The sequence below is a fragment of the Phasianus colchicus genome, chromosome 25 (assembly GCF_987193195.1).
Source record: "Phasianus colchicus chromosome 25, bPhaCol1.hap1.1, whole genome shotgun sequence".
In the NCBI taxonomy this organism is placed as follows: Eukaryota; Metazoa; Chordata; class Aves; order Galliformes; family Phasianidae; genus Phasianus; species Phasianus colchicus.
In genome coordinates this window covers 4,372,053-4,396,826 of record NC_143460.1, presented here as the reverse complement: position 1 = coordinate 4,396,826, position 24,774 = coordinate 4,372,053, and the positions used below count along the sequence as shown (strand labels likewise).

The 24,774-nt window shown below is 45.2% G+C and overlaps 1 protein-coding gene and 2 non-coding genes across 6 annotated transcripts; 2 read left to right on the top strand and 1 right to left on the bottom strand.

Annotated features, from left to right (window-relative positions):
* The first annotated feature begins 1,779 nt into the window (after nt 1-1,779).
* TRNAK-UUU (transfer RNA lysine (anticodon UUU)) lies at nt 1,780-1,852 on the top strand. Its single transcript has one exon. It is a non-coding gene; the product is annotated as a tRNA-Lys (tRNA).
* Nucleotides 1,853-2,136: 284 nt separating this feature from the next.
* TRNAK-UUU (transfer RNA lysine (anticodon UUU)) lies at nt 2,137-2,209 on the bottom strand. The gene has a single exon. It is a non-coding gene; the product is annotated as a tRNA-Lys (tRNA).
* A 314-nt stretch (nt 2,210-2,523) lies between these two features.
* On the top strand, nt 2,524-24,759 carry MDM4 (MDM4 regulator of p53). Of its 4 annotated transcripts, none has more exons than XM_031605987.2 (11): nt 2,524-2,683; nt 8,000-8,106; nt 10,697-10,771; nt 11,868-12,001; nt 12,447-12,496; nt 14,766-14,827; nt 15,590-15,686; nt 17,065-17,225; nt 17,763-17,897; nt 18,536-18,616; nt 19,149-24,759. In XM_031605987.2, the coding sequence occupies exons 2-11, from the start codon at nt 8,032-8,034 to the stop codon at nt 19,701-19,703; spliced, it is 1,425 nt and encodes a 474-aa protein (XP_031461847.2). In that variant the 5' UTR covers nt 2,524-2,683; nt 8,000-8,031; the 3' UTR covers nt 19,704-24,759. The 4 variants fall into 4 exon arrangements, with proteins under 4 accessions (XP_031461847.2, XP_031461848.2, XP_031461846.2 ...); XM_031605988.2 differs by lacking the exon at nt 2,524-2,683 and adding an exon at nt 5,769-5,855; XM_031605986.2 differs by lacking the exon at nt 2,524-2,683 and adding an exon at nt 6,131-6,449.
* Nucleotides 24,760-24,774: the final 15 nt, after the last annotated feature.

Genomic DNA, 24,774 nt, shown 5'->3' with positions numbered 1-24,774 from the left:
GGATCCAGGAGGAGAAAGCATCCAGGCTGCAGCAAGCCCGGCATCCTGAGAAGCACCTCCAGCCCCGTGTGCTGCCCAGAGCCCACGGCTGCACCGTGGGAAGGGCTGACCCTGCCCTCCAGCCCTGCCTGTCCCCGTCCCCATCCCCATCCCCATCCTTTGGGGGGGGGGGACGCTCTGACATCACGGCCGAGCACACGGAGCCCACCGCCGCCTCTCCCCACCACTCACACCTGGCAACTTCGCAATCCGATGGGCACCGTTCCATTGTTCTGCAACGCATCCCACACAACCGCCCCCCGCACCGCACACTTTAAGGACGGGACCCCAGCCCCGTTACACCCCCCTCTTACCTCGCGGTCCTTCGGGCGCTGCCAGCAGCCGAACCGCCTCCCCGCAGCGCTGCACCGAGCAACGCGGATCAACGCCGCGAAGCGTTGAAAAACCCGGAGCGAGCAGCTAAAAACCTCGGGACCGGCCTCCTCCCGCCGACCCCCAAATCCCACCGTTTCCCGTTTGCGTGCCGTCGGTTCCAGCGCTGCACCGCAGCCCTACCTGCTCCCAGCGGACCCGGCGGGCAGCGCGGGGCCGCGCCGCGGCGGCGGCGGCGGCGGCTGCGGGCGGAGGGAGCGCGGCGGCGGCGGCGGCGGAGGTGGCGGACAATGGAGGGGCGCAGCGCGGCGCGGAGCGGCGCCATCTCCCGGCGGTCCGCAGTATTGCACGGAGCGGGGCCGGGGGCGGCCCCAGCGCTGCGTTCGGCCCGAGGGATGGAGGGGATGCGGGGCTCGCACTGTGCTCTCCCCCCCCCCCCTTTCCTATCCAAAAGCACCGTCTCCATCGGGTGCATGTCTGCAGAGAGGGGTGAGAGCACCCCGTGGATGGGGCTGAGAGTGGGAGGTGGGTGGTGGGCGGCTCGCAATGTCCCCAGCAAAGGGATCAGAGCGCACAGGAGCATCTGCGCATGGTGGGTTGGTGTGAGAGGCATCGCGGCCGGAGCTGTGGTTTGGGTTTGCCGGTAATTGGCACACACTGTCACTGCGTGTGGATTGGGGTCGGTGGTAGCACAGGGTGAGTCCAGGCTCTGTTTCCTGGGAAATCTCAGCCACGGAGTCATAGGGGTCGAAGATCAGTCAGGCCAATCCCTCTTCTAGCTCAGGTTCCCTAGAGTAGGAAATCCCAAGGATAAGGGAGGTTGTGGTGGCATTCGCCGTGCCTCTTTACGAGCGAAGCTGGGCCCTAATGGGGAAATCAAACTTTGCAAAACCGCACCCCCTGATGGCAGTTGTCACCCGCCGCAAGGACATGCCACATACAGGGCTGCTGGAGGAATCCCGCTAACTAAACGTGCCCCAGTATCTCCAGTCCTGGAACGGATCATTTCCTGCTCTTCTTTTCTTAGAGCTTTGTCTGATCCCGTTTGGAACAGCACAGATTTCTCAAGGGCTGCCATTCCCACAGCAGCAGTGCTCTGTGCCTCCTTTGGGTTATGCAGCAGAAGAGGTGAAGGGCTGCGGGGGCAGCGCAGAGCATCGCCCCGTATTCACCCCCAGAACCACCGTGCCTGCAGAAGGAATAAAGCACAGCAGGCATCTGCTTTGATTTATTGCCCTGAATGCGAGAAGGTGAGAGCGGCAGGGACAAGACGGGGGTGCAAAATGACAGCAGGGGAGGGGGGGTTCGGGGTGCAGGGAACAGAACGGTGCACAGCAAATTAGAAACGCGAACACAGCAGTGCCTCGTGTAGAGCCGTATGGATGGAGACAGGAGACTTGTCCAAGAGCCCGGATAGCTCAGTCGGTAGAGCATCAGACTTTTAATCTGAGGGTCCAGGGTTCAAGTCCCTGTTCGGGCGTGTAATTTTCTCGCGCGTTCCTTTTTCTTTCGGTTCCTTTTCTGATTTTTTTAGATTTCTTTATTTTTATTCCACAACCTCCAAGAAGCTCTCCTGGTTATTTCTCTCCTCAAAAAACTTTTAAAAATTGGGGTAGGAGCGGCAACGTCCACTGCTGGAGTCTCGGCTGCCCCTCTTAGCAGCAAAGGAAAAAAAAAAAAAAAAAAAAAAAAGGGAAGAAAAAAAGAAAAGAAAAATTGGAAAGGAAAGAATCCAAATCCGGCGGACAAACACAAAAATTGGCGCGCCCGAACAGGGACTTGAACCCTGGACCCTCAGATTAAAAGTCTGATGCTCTACCGACTGAGCTATCCGGGCTCTGAGAACGGAGCCCTGACGCCACTCCTATCACCGTGCTGCCGAGTGAACGCAGTGCTGCGCTGTGCCGGGGGAGGAGCGGAGGGGCTCGAAGAGGGCTGGAGGCTCGCATGCAGAACTCGGAGCGTCTCTGGGTGGCACATCAGTTCAGGGAGCGGGCTAAGAGGAGGCACTGTGGGGTTACGTGGGGCACAGCACTACGCGAGATCAGCCCAACCGCGCGGTCCTCCAGGGCGATCTTCCACCGCAGGGAGCGGGCGCGGATTCCGTCCACTCTAGCAGAGCATTTCCGGTATGCTCTATGATGCGGCCGCGCCGTGCCGGGCGCCGCACGGAAGCGGCCCCGCAGCCATGTTGGCTCCGAGGGGAAGTGGCGGCCGAGGCCCCGCTAAGATGGAGGAGCGCAGCCCGCGGGGGGTGTAGGGGGGCTTCCCCCTAGCCCGGGCCACCTGGGGCCCATGGAGCAGCTGTAGGGTGAGCTTCGCCGCTGCCAGCACCGGGAGAGGCCGCGGGGCTCGAGAGGGTGCGGGGAAACGGAGAGCGAGGCCTGGAGTGGGTGGGCAGCCTGTGTGGGGGGGCGGAGTCGGCCTCTGTGGGGGGGCGGGAGCCGCAGGCCGGGCCGTGGCCGCTGGGGGCAGAGCTGCGATCCCCACGTGGTGCCTGGAGAGAAAATGAAGTTTCCAAACTTCAGCGTCGTTGTAATTGCGTGTTGTGCTGAAGGCTTGAAGGGTCCTCCTGCTGGCTGGCAGCTGACGTGAGCTCACGGCGAGCTCGAGCCTTCTGCTGCAGCGGTGAAGGGAGATGTGAGAAGTGCTGCTCTGTGGTGCACCTCTGCGTGATTGCTCGCTTTTTCCTCTATAAGCTCTCTCACAGCTCACAGTTATCTGTGACTTTGGTCCCTTAGCAGCACGGTCGGCATCTTGGAGGAGTGTGTCACAGCCTGGCTACAAAGGGGAGGAGGCTGGGACTGCTTGTACTTCATATCATGAAGCCTTCACATCATTAACCTCAAACCCTACCATGCTTTTCCAGGGCCAAAGCCTTCGGCAGTGTAACTGTTGAAGCAGTGATTCTAAAAGCTGTATTAACAAGAAAGAAGTGTTTTCAGAGAGCACAGATAACTCAAAGAGCAGATGAATGATGTTTTGCAATTATTACACAAGATGGACTTTAGATGAGCCCTATTTTTTAGGGTGGTCAGACGTGGCTTGCAGCCAGAAGGGCTGCAGGTCACTGGGTTAAAAGCAAAGGTGAAAAACTGAGTCTCGGGTTTGATGGCAGCAGAGTTTAATAGATGCAAATTATAAACTATTTTGGAGAAAGGGTGACAAGATTGAAATGGTCGGTGAAACAATGTTGTTACAGGTTACACTGATATCTGCTTTAGTATTTGTTTATGCCACGCTCCCCAGCAGCTCAGTGTCACAGCACTGCTCCAAGCAGAGTGCTGGGGCTGCTGCTGCTGCTGGGTGGGTCTGCAGGGTCACCCAGCTCTGCCCTGCATTGCACTTAGCACTGGGAGACTGTGGTAAACGCTGATGGAAAGAGGTTGCAGTTTATGTACTGAGTGCTCGTGTCTTCAGGACTGCGTTGAGGGCTGTGTGTGGCAAACAGACTTGCAATAGGACCTTGAGTGAATGCTTGTGTGTTTAGTAACTCTTTTATAGGAGTATTACAAAAGCCCCTAGATGTTCAGCTCTGTGCAAGCTCCTCAGGCAAACATATGCAGCTGGAAGATAGGATTAAATTAAGGGCTTTTCACTGCAGCAAGAAAAATAGGTTTAGATGATTAGCTTCAGTTTCGCTTATATTCTAAAGTGCTTAACACTGTATCTGTGCTGTGACAGGAACACTTAGCATAGTCATGTCAGGGTATTATATAGCCATTATCTGGTGCAGGAGAAGCTTTTTTAATTATCTGACTTGCTTCATCTTTGTGTTAAAATAGTGATATTGATTTGACACCTCCTTAAAGCAGTATTTGAGAAAAGTAGCCTAGGAAGAAAAACGAATACAATATAATATGTTAAAATAGAGGTAAATGGAAACAGTATGTGCAATGGGGTAGAGCTGCTGCAGGGTTCCAGACATGGCCACTGACAAAGCTGTCAGCAGCAGCTGATTTAGGGAGATTTGCAGAGCCGTTTGCCAGCATTCATTTTTAATTGAAACAGTCAGTTTTGTTTTTCCTCCTCTTTAACTGGTTTTGTAATGAAATAGCATTGCATAACGTTTGTTTTTGATAACTACTAACATTTGTCAAAGGCTGGGGTATTTTGGTGCACTGTTGGCAGATCTTAAAGTGAGAGCACACAATGAAGGTGCAACGTCTCAGCAATGAAATTCTTAATAGGCAAAATTCAGACTTTTTTGTTATTGTTAGATTTGGACTGTACTCAGAACAGTTTTAAAACATCCTTTGTGGAAACTGGTGTTTCAAGTGAATGTTAAAAATAGTAGCCCTGCCTTTAGTTACCATAAGTAATGCATTAAGGGACTTCTCCATTGTGAAACTGAGCATTTCTCAGGATGCTTTTCCTAATTGAATGCAAGTCAATATTAAAGCAATGAGCCAGAGCCTCCCTGCAGCAGTTAGCACTGCACTCAGGAAGACAAATACCTGCAAAAAGGCACTACAAAAGTACCTTTTGATGTTTCCTTGGCTGATATCTTGCAGCCCTCCCAGAGGAGATGTGTGGACTGGATGGGAGGGTAGTGATGCAATCAGGTGAAATGTGTGGCGCAAAGAAAGGCAGCAGCAGAGCAGTGATGGGCTAAAGATGCAGGCAGGTGTGGTTTACAAGGAGCAGTAAAGCTCTTTAGCCAGCTGATAGGTGGGCAGGCAAATTTGCAGGCATGAAAGCTCCCAGGGACCTCACACTGATAGGGCCAAACCTAATTGACTGTGACTCAGTTGTCAGATTAGTGCTTGCTTGGACCCTTCTCTCAGGAGTTTCTCTATATGTGATGGTGTACACATGATGAATTTATTCTTTTCTTTTTTTTTTTTTTTTTTTTGTAGAAATTGTTCTTTATTTGAAAGCAGGAAGAAGGATGATAACTGGGAACAAGAATTCAAAGTCAGGCGTTAGCCCACTGTTGAAATGAGCTATTACTGAGACTATAGATTCACCAGACAGCATCATGTCTACTTTATACTCTTTGCTGCTCTTTTTACTTTGCACAGTAGCTAGAAACTGCATTATTTCTTGAAAGACTGAAAGCAAACTGAAATAGAATTAGAGCTTCAACTTTACAGATGGTGCCAGGAAACATCCATGCACCCAAAGCCTGCACCCACATGTGAGTGTCTTAGTTATGCTCTTTGTCTCAAGCTTTGCTTTGTGTGAGCATCAAATAAGCCGTGATCTCATGGGGTCCTGATCTCTTTCAGGAACTTTTACTCACAAAACGGGCAGGCTACTTGTTCCTGTAGTGTGCATGACCATATAAAGCATTCAGATGGAAAAGAAAAAAAACCGTTACTTCATGACTACTTTGTGATTCATGATTTGTTCCAAGGCTTTAGTCTGTTGGGACCAGTGTCTGTTACACATGTGGCTCTGAAGCTGTGGAGGAGAACAACGTTAAGTTCCCTGCTACTTTGTTGTCTACAAACTTGTCTGGACGCCTTCAGCATTGCAGGGTAAATATGTGGCACATAATAAATGGAAGGATACAGCTGGAGGGGAGGTTATGGAGGAACTGGAACTGCTTCTTTCTGGCCAGCCCCGGCAGGGGAGCCAGTGAGGTTTTCTGTCCTGATGGCCCTGGGCAGAACAACTGGTGGCTGCTTCCATCATTCTTGTGGGTATCTGCAGCCTGGGCATGTCTTAGAGCTTGCATGCTCATTTAGCCTAATTAAAGGAAAGCTGCTTCTACAAGTCAGTGCTAAGAATCAAGCTTACTAAAAAGTACAGTTTGCCTGTGAAGTCTGGAGGCAAGATGATGACTTGTCTGCCTTCCTCATAAAGGCAGTACTGAAGCAGTTAAAACTTGAAGACGGTAACTGAGGTGTAACCTGGAGGAGCAGAATCTCTTTCCAGGAATGCAGGGTGGAGGGGAAACCCGCTGTTCTCTCCTCTTTTGCCTTCTTTTCACACCTCCTGCAGCTGCCACCCAAAGCTGATGCATTTAGCTGCAGCTGGCAGGGAGCTCAGCCAGGCTTTTGCAGAGTGCTCACAGCTCTTACCAGGAGCAGAGGCACAGGGAGGATTTGGAGCAGGGAAGTTCAAGGCTGGTAAGTTGAGCTGCAGTTCAAAGTACAGCACAGATCGTGCAGCATAATGGGTTCTGTGGGTGGTTTGTGTTGCAGCATGTGTGGCATTATGGAGTACAAACGTTGGGAGAAATGTAAGGCTGGCAGTGGTTTTAGCTATTAAGTCACTTAAGTTATACCTGGATGTGGTGACTCCCAGCGTTGCGTACCCAGCTTGAATTTGAGATGCATTAATCACACTTTATTTAGAGATGCTTGATCTTTAGGGATGATTTTGTTCCTGGCAGTGCTTTATTTCTGAGAAATGCAATGGTATGAGGAATATCAGCAGCTTTTTGCAAGGTCACAGCATCTCTCAGTAGTTGGGCTATGGGAGGGATAGGGGCTGAGTGTGTTACTCTGGATGTTGACTTGAGAATGCTTTAAAACCTTTTGCTTGTTGAAGTGTTAGCTCTGCCTGCTAGATAGGTGTACGGTCTGTTTTGTCATCCACCATTCTGAAAGCAGCATTTCAGTCTGTATAGGCAAATTCAGGAGCCAGGCTTTGCTATTTAGTTCATCTCATGCTCTGCCAGAATGTCAGCAAGAGTAGCCTATAGGATTTGTTTTATTAATGCCTTAAGAAGAAGGCAACCAGATCAACATTGCAATGGAGAATTAATTGTAAGAACAGCATTAGTGCTGGGTTGGTGCATGCTCTAGAGCTGAGGTGATGCTGTGTGAGAATAAGAGGTCGGAACTTAAGCTCTTTCTCTAGCAGGTTCAATTTTCTTTTATTCAGTAGGTGGTTAATTTACACTGTCCTTTCTCTTTAAATATAGAGAAGGTTTTGAACCTGCTTTGCATGGGGCAGATTGTACCGAGCTGCGCTGAGAGCATGAGTCATTACCAATCATTGTGCTTATGAAGCTGGGCTCTCTGGGTGGATACTGAAACTGATAGGGCCTGACACATTCAAATAGCTGCAGGACTTCCCCTTTTGTTCCTTTCCAAGAAGGGATCACTTCACCTGCTCAACCAGTAATACTGTTAAACTCGTTCACTTATAGCCTACATCTGGTCATTTGGGGTGAAGGCTGCAGCAGCTTTAACAGATTTTCTCCTCTTGAAAAAGCAGGTGGGGAACACGCTAATCATTGCCGCCAGTGCTGGCTGCTTGGGGGGGTTGCTGTCCTGTAAAAATTTCCCTTGGGGTTATTGTGACTCAGTTTCTGCATTCTCCCCCTGTGACTTGAGGGCCTCAGCACGTTAAGAATTTGCTGATGGCTGGTGCAGAACTGCAGTTTGCCCCCAGCTGGCAGATCCAGGTTCCTCACCCAGCCATGCTGCATCCTCAGCAGCCCCAATGCCTGCAGAGCTGTCCCAGCTCTCACCCAGCTGTTTGTTGGGTACTGAGGCAGATCTGTTTTAAAAGAGCACCTGTGGGGGCACAGTAACATGATCATCATTTTAGATATGCGTGCAGGGCTATTTTTAAACACTGACTTCCTGAAATTTCTAAGAAGTGGAAGTGGTTAAACTCAAGACCAGGTTTCTTGGCTTAACTGGTACATGAAACTTCTTGTTTACAGGTTTGTACCATAAACAGCTTATCACTGCCACAATGACATCTTCAAGCTCTGCCCAGCATCCAGCAGCTGAGAACGCCTGCAGAATCACTCTTGGACAAGCTAACCAGGTAATTATCTCCTCTGCTTATCTTCATTGCTTGCTTTCTCTTCACTAAAGCTTCCACTTCTTCCATTAAATCAAAACTCTCTAATGACATTTAGGTAAGAAGAATTTAGCATGATGGAATAGGGCTTTTATCCTGAAGATTTCTGTTAGCTTTCAGCAGATCAGAGATTTATGAGTATTTTAAAGGGAACTGAAGGGGAGAAAGCAGATAAATTGGGCCATAGAAGAAAATGCATAATGCATGTTTTTGTATTGGAGCTATACTTGAAGAATTCCATATGCAGCATTGCTCCTAATGGTAGACTACTTGTGACAGTTGCACTGAAGCATTATAGCTTTGTATGCTAAACTTTGTTCAATCAGTAATGCATCCCCACAGCTCATTTTGAGGTCAGTACTGAACGTGCAGCACTCGTGTTATTGCCTCTTAGAGCGTCCCTGGAAGAAGCAGCTGCAGCTGCAAGCCAAGGGCAACATGGCAGGCATGTGGTTTGGCTGTGACACAGCATGCTGACAGCCAGTCGAAGAGGAAACACCCTGCAAAGAGTGGCTAGAGAAATCTGATCTAAAATCAACTATTTCTCTTCCAGATCCACTTCACTTGTGCAGGGCATCTCCAAAATATGAAGGGAATGGGCAGGAGTGAACATAAACTGATGGTGTGTTAGAAGATCCTCCCATTTGAGGCAATTTCAGAGGCTTTGAAATACAGCCAAGTCCTGTGCAGTTTATGTATATGCTTATTTATTCAAATCATTTTCCTTGAAAAAAAGCACATAAATAGGCTCTGATATTGTTATGAAAATATTGATGGCCAACAGTTTCCAAACTAACAGTTCTGTTTTGGCTGTACTGTAATAGCTGAGGGCTCATTTTGCATGGATCAAGCTAACTAGGTTGCTTCTTTAATCAAAAGGAGATGCATGAGCAGTTATTTCAAAATCTATTTGAGAGTGGTCATTAGAGAAATGAATGAGTGCAAATACATAATTTATCTTATTGAAAACCGTATGCTGATACAAGCAATTACTTGTGTTGTGCTCAGCTTTTTCCAAGTAAACATGCTGTTTTTGAGAAAGAACAACTCATGTCCAGCCACAAGCCTCTATCTGAGCTTGAAAATATATCTAACAGTCACAATAATGGGGAAACAGGGGAACTAGATATTCTTGCAGTAGGAAATAATTTTTTATGGTACTTAAACAGTGGAACAAAAGCCTTGCCAATATGCTGCCCAATAGCTGAGTGACAAATTATACTTGTGACAAGCAACTAAAACTTGTGAAAACAGTGCTGCAGCTAAATCTGGCTGTTGAGGAAATATAGGGTTGCAAGGGAAGGAAATAAGTATTGCAGTTGCATTTATATAGACAGAAAGGAGAGGTGTGTATGAAGCCCATGTGAACCCATTTGACTGATAGGTGAAAGCCTTCACCTGCACAAATTGCATGCCTTGAGTGCCTTGTCAAAGTATAAGGGAGCCAGCAGTAAACATTGTGTGCTAAGAACTGGGTGTTTTTTCCAGTTACAGATTGAAATATCTTGCTGTTTTAACACCTGAGAGACAAAGAAGGAGGGCAGCGGAAGCGATTCAGAGTGGGAAATGTGTACATTAGCATACAATATTGTGCACAATTATGTAGCATTCAGCTTCCTGGCAGAGCAGCGTGGGCTTTCTGACATCTTTTAGGAGTGTGAGGCTCTCCTACGAATTATTAAAATTCTTGTGGAGCACACAGAGTGGAGGGGAAAGCAGCTATTTAAAACTCGCTGTAGTTTTATATAGCATCTGTCTCATGTACTACTCAAAGCTGCTTGGGAGTGTGGGTGAAACCTAAAGGGGTTGTGGTGCACTTGCATTGTTCCCAGGGTGCTTTACATATTACTTAGTACAAATTTTGTTTATTGACTGAAATCTACACAAAGCACAGATTCTGGTCCTTGGTGTTAATTAACCACGCGTTGTCTTTGACATAGTCTTATTATTAGGTGCCTCTTCATGGATCCTAATAAAGACATCCCTCCTGAGGTTTGTACAGAGCATGTTCAATCTGTTCTCTGCACTACTTGAGGGAAATCAGCCTTGCTGAACTTGAAGTCCCACTGTGGGTGCCCCATGGTTGCTCTTGAGTACGACTCAGTAAGTTTGATTAGTCACTGCCCAGCCCTCCATACCAAGGGCCTGAGTTTCCTATATTTCCTCACATGATGGATGACATCAAAGTTAATTGGGCAGTGTGAGTGATTAAAGCCTTTGGATCTGTCTACCCAACTTCCTTTATTTTTTTTTGTCTTGCACCTGAGTCAGGGTGATAGTGCTGATTTTCAGACCTTCTGGCTTTTCTTCAAGCACTTGACCATGCAGATTACTTGTTAAAGAGTATCAGCTCTCAGCAGGTTAGCCTAAGGCAAGCAGTGTTTTCCCATGACCTCCATCTTATAGCACAGTTGTCTCTGCTCAGTGTGGCAGCCTTAGGCAGCTTGAGCAACTTGGGTTCTGAGCTGAGATCTGCAGGCATGCATGCTGGGCTCACATTCTTTTTCTCATTGCTTCTCATCATTCAAACAAAAATCTGTGCTTTGTGTTTCAGGTGCGACCCAAACTTCCTCTTCTGAAGATTCTGCAGGCTGCAGGTGCCCAAGGTGAAACCTTCACCCTGAAGGAGGTGGGCTCAGTTTCTAAGCACTGAAGGTTTGCCTGTCCTGGGTTGCTTGGTGGATGGTTCTTTTTGGGAAAGATTTGGGACTGACTCTTGATTCTTCTGTACTTGGAGGCCCTACCTGCAGAACAGGCATTCTGTACCCATGGAGCTGTTGGGATTTAATTGGTGGTTAATTGTCAGGAACCTTTGAAGGAACTGAGAAAGGAAGAAGTATAATCAGAAACTGCTTTAGAGAAAGATGGAATAAATAGTCTCCTGCCTGAGAGAGTGTAGGAGATGCTATTCAATTGTCTTACTTAGTGCATGAGAGCCTTAAAAATTGGATGCTAGTCGATACTTTTAAGTTCTTTTTGAACTTGCTTGTCAGCTAAACCTGAGAGACCCTGCAAATTCATTTATTTTTAGATTAAAATGCAGTATGTGTACAAGATTAAAAAAATGACACTGACTGTGATTTACAAGAGTAGCCTGTCTGGAAAGAATTAAATGCAGTGGTTTTTCATTATGAATGTGTCAGATATTCCCGCAGAGCTCTGTGACTTATTTTAAACACTTATGCATTTAAATAACTTGTTTAGCTTCTACAAAGTTTTGCAAAAACAAATTGAATGCTTTAAATGGGGGCAGTTCAGTATTAAATGCAGGTTGCTTGTACGGATTAACATTTTAACTCAGCTCAGTCAGTTTTTTTGCAGCAATTGGTGTTCTGTTAGCATCATTTTGGTGGCATTTGCTATCGTTCAGGAGGGTCACTTTGGTGGGTAATGGGGGGTGGAACTTTGCCTGTATTGGGTTTAACACACTTTTCTTTCTCCTCTTGTACTCCTCACTGTAGCTGGCATTTCTTTTTAAATTGGAGTAGCAGAGGGAACTTGTCTTAGCTTTCTGTCCTCTTAGTTGCAAACCTTATGGCAATGTGGTAAAGCTTCCTTGTTTGAGACACTGATGGGTGGCAGAAATGCAGAACAAGCAGGTGCTATTCAGCTTACACTGATTAGGGTATCAAGAACACCATAAAAAATACCAGAAACTAACACAAATTTCCAGGGTCTTTGGTTTCAGCTGCAGATGTGGCTAATGATATGTTACAATTCCACAGGTTATGCATTACCTAGGACAGTATATAATGGTGAGGCAGCTGTATGACAAAAGGCAGCAACACATGGTGTACTGTGGAGGAGATCAGCTGGGAGAATTGCTGGGGCTGGAGAGCTTCTCTGTAAAAGATCCAAGGTAAGAAAAAGTAACCTTTAGCACACGCTATATTATGGAGGTTGCTGAGTGAGAGACCCTTGGTGACACTGTTCCTATTTGCAGTCACACAAATCTCCATGAGCACCAAGTGCCCAGCTCTCTGGCTTTTTGCTAATGCATTTGATGAGTTTGAGTTTAGCTCTTGTTTTGAAGAGCTGGTTCTGAATGATCCAGACAGCAACTTGCTTGAGGTGACATCTTTTCTTCCCTTTTATTTTTGCATCTTCTCAGACTGTTGGTTTCAGGCTCATGCTAAAATCTGCATCCTTCAGGTAGGTTCTGAACTAGATTTAGGAGTGGAAAAAATGCACTGCAGATTCCAGCATCTCTATGGGGATAATAAATGAGAATTTCTGTCACTGATTTGACAGGATAATGCTGTTTGCTATTGTGATTATATTCACCACCTCCTTCTTTTCCACAGCCCAGTCTATGACATGTTGAAACGGAACCTTACTTCTGCTGCCATGACAGGTAGGTTTTTTACAGTATGGGCAAGTATATTCAATAAAGTGTTGATGTAACTTGGGTAAGTAATATATTCAGAGAAGAGAAATGTATCTGAAGTTGGAACAAACTGCTGATGAAGGCTTTGACAAGAGTCTCTTTGACTGTGTTCTGTTTGTGTGTGTCCACCATCACTAGCTGTGGTATGAAATCAATTAGCTGGTTGAGTAATACAGCTGCCTTTAACCAATGGCCAAACCTCAAAGCAGCAGATAAAATATCGTGGATGCCCAAATTAACATAGCTGAAGCATCTCATCCAAATTTTTATTGATTGCTCAGTCTTTTGTCAGTTTTGTGACAGTCTGTGACTTCTCTCTCTCGTCTCATTTTATTCTTTAATTGTCTTGAGAGTGAGTGTAAAGAATGCTGGAAACCTAACCTAGTTCTGCAAGCCAAAGAGGTCTGGACTTTACTCAAACCCTTGGATGTTTAAAGGCTGCAGTTCTTTGGCTTGTGAGGGATACAGTCTATTTACATCAGTTTATTCTTAAGTTAATCTCAGGTGATGGCTCCCATGGTACAGCTCATCATCTTCATGTGAAAATTAACTTATTGAAGCCACAAATATGCAAATCAGGAGTTAACTGTACCAGGAAGATTGTAAAGTCTCATGTCTTGCTTTCTAGGCTCTCTAAGCAGATAATATGGGCTTAGTTCTTCATAAGTGCTTAGTCTGTTTTTGCACACGTGTTCAAGCAAATGTAGAAATTGAGGAGATATAGCCCTGAACTATTTATGTCTGTTTTGAGCCATATATTGGTGCCTGTGAGGCCCACCTCCTTTCCTTTCTATTTAGAGCCTTCCTAAGCAGACTGATCTAAATGTTTAGCTGCAGAATAACTGTGTGAGTGCAGTTTCCCTTGCTGGTAGTTCCCTGGCCTTTTACCTGTAGGCAGTGTATGAAGAGCAAAGGATCCCAACGAAACACTCTCCTCTGCTACCCTGTTCCCTTTTACTTGGTGTGTGTATGTGGCTGTGCACGTGTGGCTGGGTGTGCATGTGTTGTCCAGTCGTGCTGTAACTATTGCCAAACCTGCCAAAGGAAGTACTGTTCCTTTGGTGTGATGATTATTTGTTTTAACCACCATGTGTGCATGTGTATCTGTGTGACTATGATGCGAAACAAGCTTGGCAGACCAGGCCAACTACGTAGGAAGGATGACTCTTGGTATTGTTCTTTCCTTCGTTGCAACAGAAGTAGCTAAAAGTGCTGTAGGGCTTAAAGAGGCCATTATGTTTTATATTAGCAGCTTGTATTCATTTGCCAAACCAGTACTCATCAGAACATCACTTTTGCAGATTATCCTGCCCACTTCTTCCAAGTACACTTTTAGGAAGAACAGTGACTGCAGTACATCTTAATAAAGATTAAGCTCTGACATAATGCTCTTTATCAGATGCTAGCCTTACTTGGCTAACTGTCACCCTTAACATGAATCACAGGAGGAGTATTTAGGAACGCCTACCTCATTTTAAGGATGTTTTGTGTTTAGTTCCTAATATATATTAGCTTTGAATAAGGAAGCCTTTCAGTACGTGGAGTACATTTTCACACAATGTTTAGGACTAGTATGTGTCATCCAGTGTTAGAAGGGCCACGCTTCTTTTCTAATGCCACAGTGGAGACAAAGCAATGATGGATGAGCCAACTGGCTTCTTTCTTCCTGCAGGTATGAAATACTTAGTGGCCACTAGGAAGTTGTATGGTGATGAAAGCGAACAAAAAACCTCAGCAAATTAATCCATATCATTTTGTGGTCCTGCGTGTTATCACTTCATGGTCCACTTTTCTGCATACAAGATGCAGTTTTCAGTGCCATGACTCACAATGCAAATCAGATTGTTCATGCCTCCCTGGCATTCTGCAGGGAATTTCTCTGCTAAACTGAAATGGGAGAAAGCAGGAGCCATCCTCTCACCTTTTCAGAGAGTAGATTTCTTAAATACAGCTCTTCTATGATGTAGAAAGACTCTGTAGATGGTTATTGCTATTTAGTTAGGCTGGCCTTTTAAATTTCCTCCATTTGTGCCTAGCAAAGCCTGGGGAGTACTACCAGAGCGATGCTTCTCTAGGAAATGGTCAGCTCTCTAAGGAAGAAAGGGCTCTGCTTTCCTAAAGGATTGTTTAGAGGTCTGCCAAGCCTGGGTCGTTGGTTGCTTGCTGAAGACCCTCTGTGTTGTGAGAATGGTTATTACCAGGGAAGGTTTTTTCTTTTGTTTTACCTGCTATCTAGATGCTGCACAGAATCTCGCAAAGGAACAGAGCGTCGATAAGCCAAGCCAAGACCAGCTGAAGGTAAACCCACTGCGTGGTGGTTTCTTTTGTTGTACAGAGTGCCCCTTCTCTGTACCTGTGCATGGTGGACTGCCAGAACTTTGTGCTGCTTGGCTGCCAGGTTCTCACCTTCCTGAAAAGTTCTTGGAGTCCACACAGCAGGGACAGAGTGACCCTTCTCTGTTCTCATCATAACAGAGTACCAGTCTCTGAGCGCGTTTCTCTGGGGTGTAGCACTTCTAGTCCTCAGTTCCTCCAGCCTGCTCTGTCTTTTCTTGTCTTTCCCCTTTTCCCACATTTTGTTTCTGAGTAGGAATTGCCAAATCATTAAACATTCTAAAAAGCGTGAATGAGTTTTGTGTTTAGTAGGATTGTTTTCAGAAGCTTTCAGATGGAATCTGAAACCTAGGAAAAATCTTTGCACGTTCTAACTTATCTCAGGTGTATTTTGGGATTAAGGTTAAACTGATCTGGGAGTTGTCTGTTCACACTGGGGGCCAGAGAACCATGAAGAGAACAGTTTTACTGCATTTAAGATGGCAACTTTTGGATGTTTTGCCAGTCTTAAGATTTTTCCTGGGTTGCAAGTGTATTGTTTGTGCTGATTACAGATGCATTAGTGTTCCTAGAGGGTTAACAGTGTGTAGCTTTTGTTCAGAAACTTTTATTTATCTTCTTCTCTTTTTGGCCTTGTACTGCAGCTGGTGACTCAGAATGGAAGTGCTACATCCCCTTGTCTCTATAAGCTCTGGTGAGCTAACATCTGCTTTTTCATTCATGCAGTTTAGCCCAAAGGAATGTTCTGACACTGTCATCATGGAGGATGAAAGCAATGCGTCTGCTGTGTCTACCTCAGAGCACAAATGTGAGAATTATGAAGGTGAGTGCCAGCTTTTCCATGGTAACAGGCTGTACAAGCACTTCTGCTCCTTCTCCAGCATGACATGTTGAGCTTTGTATCAGGAAACAGCTGGAGGAGGGTGTTGGGAGACTAATAAAAACCTGTTGTGGAATATAGTCTTTAAAACTCATCATTTTATGGCAAAGATTGAGAGAAGTGCAAATGTCTGCCAAACATACTTTATGATAGGCATGTTTTCTAGCTTAGATACTTTGTCTCAAAAATAAACACTGAATAAATTGGCAGATTAAGCCCCAAAAGCACATCTTTCACTAACCAGTGCCATCAAAAATCTTACAGACCTTGCTGAAGGGTATTGTAAATGCTGAAATTAGACTTGTATCTATTTATCTTCCCGAGGGACCCTCTCCTCTGATTACACAGAACACAGCCTGAGCTGTCTGCAGTCATTACCTGCAAACCAATCAGGAAAATGAGTAACAAAGGATATTTTTTTTCTATCCTGCTTAAGTATCGTACAGCTCCCTCATATTTAGACATTTCCTTTGTTTTAATGTCTGGAGTTTTCTTGCTGGTTCAGTCATGGATTTCTGATGTTATGGAAACAATTTTCCTGTTTTTTCCACCTTCTGCTCACAGATTGTTCTCACATCAAGGAACTTAATTTGTAAAAACAGATCATCTTTGCAATGTGTTGGTATTTCTGGATAAAATGAGAGCAGCAAATATTTTCTTGGCTGCATGTGCAGAGGAGGTAGAAACAGTCCTTGATGGTGCCTTTGAAGCTCTCAGCAGTGAGGAGGGTTTGTTTCAAGGTTATCTTGAAACTTAGACCTCTGAGTTGAGGATTGGAGGCTAAGCTGCATGCACTAAGAAGGAGGATGAAGCAGGTAGTTATAAAGGATAGATTTTTACCTTTCCATTTCCTGATTTAACCCTGGTTTGGGAATTCAGGAGCTCCCATCATTTGAAATTTGAACAAAATTCAAACCAGTTCTTTCTACATCTTAAGCACTCCAAGCAATCTACTCAGTGTTGTCTTGGATAGAGTTCTGAAGGGAGGATTCATATTTATGTATTCCTTCTTAAAAAGATGGTAATGCTAAATAGAACATGTGCAGTTATAGACACGCTGGGAGCTCTGGAATGCTTCTTTGACCTCTTGGCTGTGTGCTGACTGTTATGCCAGATTCACTTGGGTAGATACACCAGTGCAGTTGTGTGGCAGATCTAACATCTCAATACACTCACACAAACTTCAAAGCTCCTGGCAGTAACTCAGGCTGTAAGATAGTGGAAGAAAGGTTTCTCAAATTAGATGGGGCCAAATTTGTCTCTGCTAGTCTCTTTAACGATGTAGGTGTGGCATGACTTAGATTCTACTTGGCTCTTACAGACAAAGACTTAATAGAAAACCTCTCTAAAAGCAAGAAGCCTAAACTGGACCTAGTGTTTGAGGAATGGGATGTAGCTGGTCTTCCATGGTGGTTTTTAGGCAACCTCAGAAGCAATTACAAGTCCAGAAGTAATGGATCAACAGATATTCAGACTAACCAGGTGTGTAGACATTTTAAAGAGGTGCACTGTATTCTCTTCCTCTCCTCTCTTGTTTTCCAAGTAAATAATGTTTTTGTCCTTTCTCTTCCCTCCCCGCTTCAGGATTTTCAGCCTCTCCCTTCTGTGTTCCGCTCCCAGCCTTTCATATCAGGTGGTTGGTTACCTTTATAGTGTTCTTAAATAAACTAGGCACTCTGTTATCTGCTGGAGGCCCTTCTGCACACCAGAGCTTTGATGGTGTGCAGTAGGTGCCCCTTCACTGTGTTGAAAGTTGTTGCTCAGTACAGATGGTGGTACTGTGGTGGACAGCTGTATGGCCAGCCTGCAAGGGGAATGAGCATCGTGCTGCTTGCCACCAGGGGTGTCTTTGTGAGAGTAGTCCACTGCCCCTTTCTCTCCTAGGCATGACTGGAAAAGCAGCCCAGGGCCTGGAAGGAAAAAGGGAGAGGCATTTCCTGTGGCTATGGCTGCAGTGCTGGTCCTCCTGCTGTTGATACTCTGAGCTCTAAGTGGTCTCTTCTGTTTCTTCTCCAATAGGACGTAGACACTGCCATTGTTTCAGATACTACTGATGATTTGTGGTTCCTCAACGAAAGTTCCTTGGATCAGACCAACACTGCAGTCAAAATGGAAACAGCTGACTGCGAGGAAGTGAAGGAAGGTGACAAAAAGGTACCTTTTCAAACAGACACCACATGCGTGTGCCACCAGTTGGCTTTGTCTAAGTGATCTCAATGAAGTACAGAATCCTTTGTTTTTCCCCAGCCTTTCAGTGCTGTATTAACATGTGAGGAGCTAATCTGTAACCACCCAGAGTTTGTGTTAGGAAAGGCTGTCACCATTCCATACGCAGAGTGATAGCTTTCCTTCTAGTCAGTCTGGGTTTTGGTTTAAATGTGTGTATTTTCAAGGCACAAAATTAATTTAAAATTACTGGCCAATCTGAGGTTTTAATTAGGTTAGTCATAAGAGGAATTGATAGATGTGTGTTACAGTAATTCAGTTCATGATTCATGGAATTTAGTAGGAACACTCAAGTATTTGTGTTTGCGTGGGTGTGATTTTTTTGGTGTGTGCATTAGAGAGAGATATATGAATTCATCACAGGAAAATCTGACTGTAAACCAGCTCAGTGCAAGTTATCAAAAACAGCCTGGAATAGATAAAGTACACAAAATGACTTTTCATTCACTTCTGTGAATTAATTCTCATGGTGATTATATCATCATTTTCGTTTTGCTGTACAGAGTTAGGCACATCATAAGTAAAGATTGTTGCAGCTCTTCTGACAGCATATCTACTTTTCCCAGGTGACTGAGGAAGCATGTTTGCATGACTTTGAGGATTCTCAGTGTTTAAGCGACGACACAGATACAGAAGCTGCTTCTGAGGTAGGCATCCCTTGGGTCAGTGTTCCTTGCTTTGGAGTATGCTGCAGCCCTAGCTGTATGTAGGGAAAGTGCTCTCCCAGCTCCTTCTTGCAGTAGGAGAAGCATTAGGATGTCCCTGGCATAGGGCAACTGAATCATAGCTCTTGCCCTTGCTTTCTGGGGTAACCAAGTAAGCTACTGTCAGTTGTGCACACTCAACAGATGCCAAATGATAATGGTGTCTGGAAAATGTATTCCTAACTGATTCCAGGAGCTCTACACTTGAATTCAATAAACTGCACAGCTTGAGGACACTGTATTCTTCCACAGGCTGGGAGGAAGGAAGGACAAATTTAATGCTTAAGGAGAGACCTGCATTTTTAGAATGCACAGAGTACTAAAATTCTTAGGCTTTCTGAGGTGCTGATAATTGAATCACGTATCTGCAAGCCTCAGTAATAGCTCTCTCTCTTTTCCTTTGTTGAGGAAAAGAATTGTTAGCAAGAATGCACTAACTTGCTGCTGTTTTTTGTCTGCCCCAATCATTCTTCAGGACTGCTGGCAATGCACCAAATGCAAGAAGTTTAACTCTCCAGGCAAACGGTACTGTTACCGCTGCTGGGCCTTACGGAAGGACTGGTACTCAGATTGTCCCAAACTCACTCATTCTCTTTCTCTGTCCAACATTGATGCTATGCAAAATGAAAACAGTGATGAAGGGATAGATGTCCCGGACTGCCGAAGGACTATTTCTGCTCCAGTTGGCCCACCTAAAGACATGTATGTGGTAGAAAACAAATCACACGTAGATCCCTGTGGCTCTATTGAGTCCTTGGATTTGGCACAAGAATGTGAAAGCAGGGACTCTCTGTTGCGTTTCACTGAGCATAAAAAGGAAGAAGAAATACAGTCTTTAGAGAGTATAAAAAAGTTACTGAATCCTTGCTTCCTGTGCCATCACAGACCGCGAGATGGGAATATTGTCCATGGGAGGACTGCTCACCTTGTGGCCTGTTTCAAGTGTGCAAAGATGCTGAAGAGAAAGAGATCACCTTGCCCAGTGTGCAGGAAAGACATTGAGATGGTGATTAGAATCTTTATGGGGTAGTTGTGCCTCTTCAGGCCTTCTCTGCTGAAGGATAGTGCACACATTTTCTTGCACTCTACACAAACCCTAACTTCAGAGCTCGGAGCATGAATACCAAAGACAATTAAGATTCCAAACTGACGAATAACACAGAAATCAACCCTGTATGTCATATGAAGCAGTGTTCGTTTCTACTATCTACTTAAATGTTGGGAGTGGGGAGGGACCAACATGCTGGTATTGATGCCCTAGCTTTGAAATTATCCAAATGTTTTAATTTGAGTTCAGTAGTTTCAGAAGGCTTCTCTGTTCTAATAACTGATCCTTGCAGAAAGCAAGTTTTGGAGAGAGTTATGACTTTGGCTGTTGGAGTTTTCTCCAGGAAGTCAGACACTGTGCAATGTCTTCTAAGGGAAGAGTGTGATGGGTGGGTAGGAAGAATGGGAGGGAGGGAGGGGTAGGTGAAGAGGGTTGTGATTTACATAAGCCATTTCTCCAAGGATCAGCTCTCATGAAGGCAGTAAGAGGTAAATAGCCAGGTTTCCAATCATCCCTTTTTTCTGTTTTTTTTTTTTTTAACGTGTGTTAGATAAAGTGAAAGTCCTTTGCACCCAGACTTGAAATAAGTCCTTTCAAACTTCTAATTTGTAGCTATCTCAGGTCATGTACCAGTTGGCAGAAGAATAGGGTGTTATACTGTGCTTTGTTACTAGATCTTTTCAATTTGTATTGATTCTTTTTTTCATTTAAGTACACTTCTATGTCAGCCTTATAGCTTTGTTGAAGCCTGTCCAGTGTTAGGTCAGAATCTGGTGTGCCAACTGGATTAAATCATAGCAGCTCTTTGCTCATAGCACCTGTGCAACTTTCACCATTGCTTCATTTCATCAGGTCAGTCTAGAAGATGCATCGCTTTGTGTTATGTGGCTTTGCAATCAGGAGACAGGTCTTTCTGGGGATAAAAACAGTCCTGCAAAGCACTGATTGCAACTAGTTAGTCTGTGGGCTGTGTTTAGTGTTCGCTCTTTTGAGTTTTCTCTGCTGATTTTTTTCTTACCCAGTGATTTAATGCTTCAAATCTGTTTCAGCAGATTTGTTCTGTCTGTCCTTGAAAGCTATCTGTGTTTGCTCTGCTGTTTGTTAAAACTCAGTTAGGACTTGCAGTTTAAACATGTCTTACTCTTTTCTGAGATCATATGCTAGAGTGCTCAGCTCTTCCTCTGCTTGTTTCCCTGATGCTTTGTGTTCAGAGTATTGCCCCATGGAGAGGACCTGTGCTCTCATAAGTGGAAAGCAGGTAGGTGCAGTTCAGAAGCAGGGAGGAATTCTAGGGGTGTAAAGCTTTGGGGCTCCCAGAGAGCTGCCTGGGTGCCATTTAGGGTGCTCTGAGATCCCTGTGCTCCTCTTCTGTTCCTCTTCCAGCTTTCCTCTCTGTGTATTCTGGACAGGGCAGAGTAATGCAGAGTCAAAGGGAGAAGATGGTGCTGTGGGAGAAAGCACTGAGCACAACTTTCAGTTTTCTGAGTCTTTATTTAAAATGTTATGTTAGCAAATAGTCTTGCCATCTGTCTATTCTGGGTTCTCTAATGTGAGCCGAGAGGTGGGGGAAGGCAGCTTTCAGCCTGTTCTTCAGTGCTTTGAAGGCCTTTATCCTGTAGCAGTAGTGCCTTCCCCTCTAGCTTTCAGTATACAGGCATTTGAATTCAGCCCAGCGTGTAGGATGTACCCTGTTTTGTCATCTTCTACATGATTCCCTCTCCAATCTAGGAAGTGTTCTGCAGATAGAAGAAAAGAAGGTCGTGTTTAGAACTCAGAGCTTCTCTAGGCTGTCTCCCAGTTGTTTTTCACACTCCTTGTGCTGGTCCACTCCTAGCAGGTCAGGTGTGCAATGGAAGGCCACAACACCTGCCTGGCTGTAGGTCCCAGCAATCTCTTATGTCAAAGTTGTTTCTGTGCAACGATATTGGAGTAGGTGCTATTTGCAGTCACTGCCAAAAGTCAGATCAATTTTATATTTTACGGAGTATTGTGATTATTTCTATGTTGGTTCTTACTTAGACTATTATTGTTGGCTGTTATTTACAGCTGTGTTATCAGACAGTTTTCCTCTTATATATTTGCTGCACTATCTGAGTATATGGGAGTCAGTCCATGTGGAAAACTATGCTTCTTGCTCCCCTAACTGAAGGGCTGTTCAATGCAGGTGATGCACTTTAGTCATGCTAAGCTCAGCAGCGTTATCTCCTTGAATCACAGAAAGGGAGTTCCTGCCTGGTAGTTGCTTCCATTTTCAGATAGTTTTTCCTTTTTTTTAAGGAGCTTGGGCTTGGGCAGTGTGCATTGTGGCACTCTGCAGCACTTCTGAATACTGTGAATTCTCCCTCCCCCCCCAGTAGCTTCTGAGAACAAAATATTTTGCTAAAAGCAGCTTTACTGAATTGTTCAGGTATGGCTGCACTGAAAAGCAATTTGTGTTGACCAAATAAATGTCAGGAGAGTGTAGGTTCCTGCAGTGGGCTGAATATCCTTACCAAAATCCTCCTAAGATCTGTATGCAGCTTTTGTTGTTAAATTAAAATTGTCCATGTTGCAGGTTGTGATAAAGAAATCGAATCTGTGGGATAAGCTTTAGGGTAATGATCTTCTGATCTGTGACTTTTCCTTGAGTGTAACCACATTGTTTACAACATGCATTTGCTAAGTTCTTCATTCTTTTTAACTGAAGTAGTGCTCATGATGTCTAACAACGTTACAGTTGGTCTTCCTTTCTCTAAAAGAATAAGCTATTGCAGTGCAAGCGGAGCTGGGGTGCCTGGGTTGTGGCCAAGGCATAGGGTGGGTGGGAGGGTTGTAGTGAGGGAAAAAGAGGGAAGAAGAATGTTTTATTGCTTTAACTGAAGTGTGAGGCTAAATGCGGTGTAATTCAGAAAGGGCTGCTCTTTAGGTGACACATTTTAGGAAGTGCAGGCTGGAAGTGTGGGTTGAAGAAGTAGTTCAGAGCACTGGGTTGTAATATTTCCTTTGCAGTGCCATGGGATGTTGGCCAGACGGTGCTATTAGTTTCCTTTTCCACCTGTGCTTTTTTTTTGGAGGTGGGTATTGTGAGCTCATGTTCTCTGAAATCATCCCTGGCATCTTATTGTGCATAACAGCTCCCTCTCTTAGTGTGGTTTTCCTATGAAGTGCAATATGGCAGAAGTGGTCCGTGGGTAAGCTTAGCAGTTTTGCTGCCTGTCTGTATTAGGAAGGGCTGAGCACAGCTGCCTTTCAGCTGTCAGATCAGAAAGGTTTCTATGTTCTTCATTGGCTGCTGGTCCCCAGGAACCTGCTGACATCTCAGTGTGACTGTGTTCCCATGCTGGGCTTCATTCATGAGATCCCTCTGCTTTTCAGCCAGTTTTGACACCATTTATCTCTGGAACCAGCACACTTCTTCAATGGATATTTAAACAGAGCATGGGATCCATGAATCCATGGGCAGTGCTCTGCAGTGTGAATCCTTGTATACGCCTTCCCTCTATCTTGACAGCTGGAGGTACACACACTGCATTCACTCCTGCAGGTCTTTCCAGTTTAAGTGCCTCTTTGCAGTTACTCCCAGTGACTTTTGCTTACTGCTGCACCTCCCTTACCAGCTGTTTGGTCGGTTGTCTGCCCCTCCTCTGCTGAGCTAAATAATTTAGTTGAATTTATCATTGCCAAAGCTGTGACTGAGGGGGAACATTTGGAGCAGCCCCCAGAGTGCTTATTTTTTCTGAGTGCTGGGCCTTTCTTTGAAGACAGTAATGAACTTTCTGCCTCTGCATTGCATTGTTTATCATGGTGCACTTATGAAGGTGCGTGATGAAAACCATGCTACAGCTTGCCAGTGTCCTCTCCATCCTTCTGCATCCAGTGCTGATTGTAGCTGATACTGAGAAGCTGTTTTGGCAGAAAAAAGGTGGCTGTTGGACAAATGAAAATGATGTGAGAACAGAGTGCTTGAAAACCCACTGGGGTAGCTTGCTGTTGCCCGTTCTGAGCTTTGTCCTCCTCTTCTGGAACAAGAGAAATGCTCTCATTAGTAGAGGCCTTTGGTGGAGGCTGGCTTGCTGGGAGACAGCATGGTTAAGTGATGGAAGAAGAGCCTTTGTCCTGGCATGTTGTGTGAGGTGGAAGAAATTCCCTGAATCTTGTGCCATCTGAACACCTGCAAGGAGCATCAGGATCCTCGAAAAGGAGGCACTGCAAGGCTGTTTCTTCAAGATCAAGAAGGACATCTGCAGGTGGTGTGGGGGTGATGAGCAATGTGTGCTTGGAACAGCTCCAGGACAACAGATCACCTCCAGGCAGCAGCTTTCTTGCTCCAGAAACCTTTTTTTGCTTACCTATCCAAAATGGCTGGCATTTTCCTTGCTCCTTTGAAAGTAAGCGAGACCATTCTGCTCATCAGCCACAATTTGCCCTAACACCTCTGCACCTTGCTTTCTGTACTTGTTCATACGAATACAGACAGCTATTTTGATTGCAGCCCTGTTTTTTCTGTGCTTTTACCCTGGTTGCGTGCATTTACTGCCCACGTATGTGTGTGAACACCACATCCTGTTGCTCCAAGCAGGTGCTTCAGCAGCACGTGGCTGCTGAGCTCTGCAACAGCTTCATCATCTCTGTTTCATGTAAGACATAACCGCCTTTGAGGATTGGTCCAGGAGGATGCACGGAGAAGGCAGGAGTGTGTTTTACCTCTGGCAAAGGTAATAAAGATTTCTTGTTGTGCAAAGTGTGTTCTCCTGCCTGCTCTCCCTGGCACGCTTCTCCTGCAGCCTGTGGTTCCTCAATCTATTTTTCTTTAGAAAAACTCTGTATCTGAGTAACTCACCCACGCAGTCACCACAAGCAGGAGCTCTCTCTGAACGACCTCTGTGTTTGCACTATTTATAAAAGGCACGTAGCACAGAATGGATGGCCTGTTTTTGTGTCCTGCGCCTAATGAGTTTAATTAAATAAAGCACATCATTCTATTGACAACGTAGGTTTATTTTTTCATTCACACTGCCTTTTGGGGAAAACTTTAAGTAAAGGCCTGTTAACCAGTCAAGTAACCTGTGCTCTT

What these genes read in the sequence shown, in the direction of transcription:
- MDM4 (XM_031605986.2), top strand. Translation starts at nt 6,338, where the DNA reads ATGCATTTAGCTGCAGCTGGCAGGGAGCTCAGCCAGGCTTTTGCAGAG. An exon ending in AGCAGGGAAGTTCAAGGCTG is followed by an intron (nt 6,450 to 7,999) that starts GTAAGTTGAGCT and finishes TCTTGTTTACAG; the next exon opens with GTTTGTACCATAAACAGCTT. An exon ending in AAACCTTCACCCTGAAGGAG is followed by an intron (nt 10,772 to 11,867) that starts GTGGGCTCAGTT and finishes ACAATTCCACAG; the next exon opens with GTTATGCATTACCTAGGACA.